General features: G+C 49.7%; 1 protein-coding gene across 1 annotated transcript in view; it reads left to right on the forward strand.

The window, feature by feature from the left end:
• Window positions 1–5,201, forward strand: part of AIFM3 (apoptosis-inducing factor, mitochondrion-associated, 3) — a gene marked incomplete at its 3' end in the record, with an annotated part of 27,607 nt that overhangs the window by 6,622 nt on the left and 15,784 nt on the right. Inside the window, exon 2 of the mRNA XM_009698631.1 lies at window positions 786–999. Within this exon, the coding sequence (XP_009696933.1) occupies window positions 786–999 (214 nt within the window). The remainder of the gene's footprint in view (window positions 1–785; window positions 1,000–5,201) is intronic.

The following is a 5,201-nucleotide window of genomic DNA, read 5'->3' on the forward strand; positions in this document are numbered from 1 at the left end:
GGCCCTGGCTGTACCATGCCAGGGGCTGCCTTGCTCCATCGCTGCCCCGTGACAGCACCCAGGGTGGCAGTGCGGCTGAGGGGACCTGCTGGCTCTAGTGTCCCCTCTGATAGTTGGGGGGGGTGTGCTGCACTGGCACAAGCATTTCCCACTTGTCCCTGGGCCCCCTGGGCCCCTGGCCGGGGATGCTTTTACTGTCAAACCTGTTCAATAATGTACACCTAAGTAAAATGGGCAATAGTTGCTTTTCTCACTTTATGCTGAAGATTTACTCTTTGCTGAAAACCTCATGCAGAAATAATTTTGGATATTTCTAGTTCCTTATTAATTGATCTCCGTCTAATGAAGCAGCTTTATACACCATGCAGTCTTGGCTTTCTCTTTCAGTTAATGTTATCCACAAACAATTAAAGGTGTTTTTGAAGTCTGCCTGAGCCCTAGAGGCCTTGGCGTGCTTCCCATTTTGCTGCCTGAAGCTGTTTTCCACTAAACAGGACAGGAACTGTGACTGAGGGGTTGTTTTGCACTGATGACTGATGTCTGCTTGCAAGAATATGTACTTTGTGCATGCAGAGGTGCCCGATGGAGAAAGAACAGTGGGATAATGGACTCGGGTCATCAGTCTGAGTTTGTTATTAAATGTTTTATCTTCCCAAGCAAGCCAACAAAAAATGTCTGTTCTGATGTCTGTCAGTCCCTTTTGAAGTGCAGGGAAGGAAGGACAGGCAGAATGACAATAAAACCTCCAGCTTAATTTTAATGAAGATTTTTGTTTGTTCCTACAGTTGAAGTGAAAATTGAAGTTGTGATACCCGAGAAGGAGAGAAGCAAGGAGGAGATGTCGCCCAATGGGAAAGCCAGCCCGCTGATCTACAAAGTCAATGGGACTGCCCGGCATTATCATCTCGAGGAGCATCCCATTGCCAGCAACCCCTACCACAACCCAAAGGATGTGGTGGAAGCATCCGTGTGCCATGTGAAGGACCTGGAGAATGGACAGTAAGTGCCTAAAATTTTTGCAGATAAAACTTGAGAGATCTTATAACCCAAACTGACCTCCCAATCTTGTTCTTTAGCATTTCTGGAGATGATAATTTAACTTACTAAAATAATTTTTTTTTTCCTTCATCTTAAAAAAATGACATCACGGGCAAGTGACAGCTGTTTTTTACCAGAAGGTCTGCTGTTCCCTGCACCGTCTGTCCTGGGACTTGTCTTAGAAAGATGTGATGTTCTGTAGCAGAATTTCTCAACAGACTCTGCTCAGCTTGCGTTAGACAGCCCTGACAATTTTTTATAAATTTATAGCCTTAGTAGTTTTACAAAGCACCATGAGTAGTGCATGGGTGGAGCTGATGGGGTAGATCGTGTGCTCCATCACTTCTGCAGTGCCTTGCTCTTCTAGCTGAGCTCATATCTTTCAATTTGCTCTTTCACCAAGGATGTGGTTTTCCAAATTTTTTGCTAAAGGCAACACTCTTCAGCTGTGTACAGTTTCACTACCCTGATTTAAGAGTTTTCTGAAGTCTAAAGAGTGCCTGTCCCAAGTACCATGCCTTACAGGCTGGTGTTACTTTTCTAGGGTAGATGTGCATTTTCTGCAGCATGTTCTGTTAGTCTGATGGCCAACAACTCAGCAGGCTCTGTCCTTGTGAAAGAAAACATAGTTTGAAATAGCTTTTATTCCAGTGAGAGAGTGATGTCAGGTGTGTGGGACACAGCAGGAGCCTGGCAGCTATTTGCTTTAAATTGAGCTATTGCTTGTGATAATATTCTGGAATAATCTATGTACTTTGTGCTAAACTGAAGGGGCTTCATGGGCTATAAATTCTTCTTATTAGGCAAGTTCATCCAGGAATAAACTGGTTTTTTTCATTGTGATGGGAATTTACGTATTAGACTGTTCTGCAAAGGGATGCACTGGACTCTGTTGGATTAATTCTTCACATAACGAAGTGCTGCTGACTCTGCAAGCTCTGCTGCAGCTCAGAGAAGTGCTGGAGGGCCATCAGGACCTGGAGGCAAATGGCCTCCTCCAGCAAGAGGTGGGGGTGAGGAGTCAGCAGAGATGCACTGGACTGGAAGGCAAACACAGTGGCTGCAGGGCTGCTTCTGGGAGGTGATGGGCAACCCACTGCCTGCTGTGCAGGTGAACAGCAACAGCAAGGCTGGGGAAGAGGGGACCTGGGGCAGAGCAGAGGCAGTGACCAGGATTGCCTTGAAGCTGGAGCGAAGCAAAAAGGGAGACTGTCCTGGGAAATACTGCTTGCACAGGGAAGGTCCTGTTCCAGCGTCAAGACGTAGCCTAATGGCTGAACACCAAGTGTCCATGAAGGCAGCTTCTGCTGACTTCATGTTTGGGGTCTTACTAAAAGAGTCTGCTCTGCTTTAGTGCCCCAGTGCAAGAAGGATGTTGGAAAATTAGGGCTGCAATAGATACATTGCCTGGAAAGCAGGCAGTATAGTAGATGAAAAGATTCTAAGAGCTCTGCTGGTCACAAGGAAGGTGAGGAGGGAGCTGGCTGCAGTCCCGTGAGAGCATACCTAGCTGCAAGCAGCTGTAGCAGGGAGCTCCTCAGCTAAAGCCAGGGCTGGGCACTGGCATCAGTCTGGAAACAGGGGTCACACTTCAACTGTGTGTGCATTCAGCTGCTGAAACACACTCCCAAGTGCAGCAGCGGACTTGCCATCACTGGACATTTTAAATTGAGAATAGCTTTTTTTTCTAGCAGGGTGAATCTAGCTCAAACGAGGTGCTGCGAGAAGGTCCCGCAGCTCATGTAAGCAATGGACCAGACCAAAGAAGTCCCTTCTGACTCTGATACCCAGAAGGATTTTCTGGGATGCTTCGCTCAAGGAGTGTGCTGGGCAGGGGGGTGCATGGGCACAGCAGGAGTGCGGGGCACTGGCACAAGTGTTCGGGCACCTCTGCGTTGTGTCAGTGGAATCTGCAAGCACAAGGTACTCTTTCTGCCCACCCTTTCTATCTTTCTGGTACCAAGATGGTTTCAGCAGAACCAGTAAAAGATACTGGAGGATAAACTCTGTTGCTGCTGTACCCAGCCAGCCTCCCAGTAGGCTAACTGGGGGACGTCAATGAGCTGCAGATAGAGAAGAGCCCCCAGCGCTCCCTCAACTCCTGGTCAAAGGTCCTTTGCAGGCCAGAGCTGAGTTTTAGCTGGTGCTTCCCAAGTGGGGAGTGGAGAGGGGCAACAGGACAAATTCCCAACTGAGTAAATAGCTCAGGGGGGCGCAGTGCAGCATAAATCATCCTCTCGCCCGCTCTGGAGTCAGTGTGGGGTCGGGAGTCTTGCAGGTGGCTGTGTGATGCCTTGGAGACACCAGGTCTTGTTTTTGACGCTCTCAGATCACACAGTTCCTTGGGTAGGTTGTAAACTCTTTCACTTATCTTATCTTCCCATAGAGTTATGGTTGTCATTTAAGAGCAGGTTTTATCTGAAGTACTGCGCAGCTGAGGAATGCTGTAGGACCTGTACTGCTCTATTCCCTTTGTGCTGACAGAAGGACCTCTAAGTGCCAAGTGTCCTAGACAGGGAGGGAGCAGAGCTGCATCGCTCGGGAGTGGGGCTGCCAATTTACTGGGTCAAAACGGTTCCCAAGGGCAGGCATGATGAGCTATGCTGCTGTTTTCACCTGAGGTGGCAAGGAAATTGAGCATTTGCTGTTACTCTAGTGGGACAGTTGATGCAGGTGAAGCAGGGACCTGCACAACGCCTTGCCCAAGGTGGGTTTGGTGTTGCAGGGGTGCTGGGGGACTGAGCCCTGGTCTCATCTCCATGGCTGTGAAGCAAAAAGCGCGATAAATGTCTCTGTAGCCTGGGTGCAAGTGATGGGATAGAGTTGGGCTGTTACCCAAAGAGGAATGAGCATGTCAAGTGAGTCCCATTCTTCTGAGACCCTGGGACCTAGCATGCATCAACAGCACTCAGGGATCACACACGGCCAGTAGCTTTCTTGAGCACATGGGGTTCACTGTGTGCATAGTGGTGAATTCGGTACACCAAATGCAACGTGCCAGGCTTGCTGTAGAGATGGTCCAATTCGTGCAATGGGACCAACCAGGATTTCCAGATAAACATCAAGTTGTGTGGGGACAGGCTTTCTGGCTGGAAAAGGGGAAGGTTCCAGGGAACAGCAGCTCTGCTCTTCATGCCCAGCTCCCTGCAGAATGAATGCTCACTCCTTGTCTCTCTTCTTTCCTCCATGGTTAGCTGGAAGGCTCAGCTGCAGGGAAGCAGCTGCTGATAATTGCATTGGGAAGAAGTTCAGTGCCTCACACAGGGCCACAGATTGCACAGGGTGTATCAAGGCTGTTGGTTGGAAATGGAGCACCTGAGAGGTGAGAAAAGGAGGTGAGGACAGGACGTGTTGGGATGAAGATCTACTGGACACATAGTGAGAGAGCAGAGAGTAAACATCTGCTCAGTGCAGAGCAGTATCAGTGTCACTCAGTGATTCTTGGGCAGCCTGCACTGTTCCTGTGGCTGGAAAACTGCAGAAATCCCTTGGCAAAGATCTGGGCAGGTGGAGGAGTGGGGGTCTCAGTGCTGGAGCCTTCTGCATCCCAGTCTCCAGACTCTGCAGAGAGGAGCAATGGGCAGGCTCCTGGAAATGATGAATGGTTGACTTGTGCTTCAGTGGATAGTGCAACTGCCCAGTGTAATGCAACTGCCTAAATGCAGCCCAGTTCTGCGTATGGTGTGCAAGGCTTGGAAACTCTTGCAAATAAAAGAACATGTAGCAGCTGCATTGCAAAACCTATGCCCTGCCAGCCTGCAGCGAGCAGAGCAAGGGGGCACAGCCGGCTGGGTGCCGCTGGGCACTGGGGAGAAGGCATGCCAGTCCTGGGGACACTTGGGCAGCCGGCTGCTGTGGGCAAATGCACCCACTATTTGGGGACACTGCACCCACACTGTGGCTGGTCCAGAGGTGTGCATCGCTTGGCACAGCCCTGCTGAGCTGAAGGGCTGCAGATCATCTCTCAGTCGAGCAAGGGAGTTAGAAAAAATTTTCTAAAATGCTGCTTTCCAGCACTAATGGCATCATTAATCACTCATTCAGCAAATGGGGATGCTCAGTAGCTCTTTCTGTCTTTGCAGGCAAGGTGCATGATTGACGAAGAGTGGCTTTTGGCCAGGACAGGGGTGGCTGGAGGCTCAGCCTGGCTGGGGGGGTCAAGG

This window comes from Cariama cristata, unplaced genomic scaffold (assembly GCF_000690535.1).
Source record: "Cariama cristata isolate BGI_N322 unplaced genomic scaffold, ASM69053v1 scaffold14134, whole genome shotgun sequence".
NCBI classification, from domain to species: domain Eukaryota; kingdom Metazoa; phylum Chordata; class Aves; order Cariamiformes; family Cariamidae; genus Cariama; species Cariama cristata.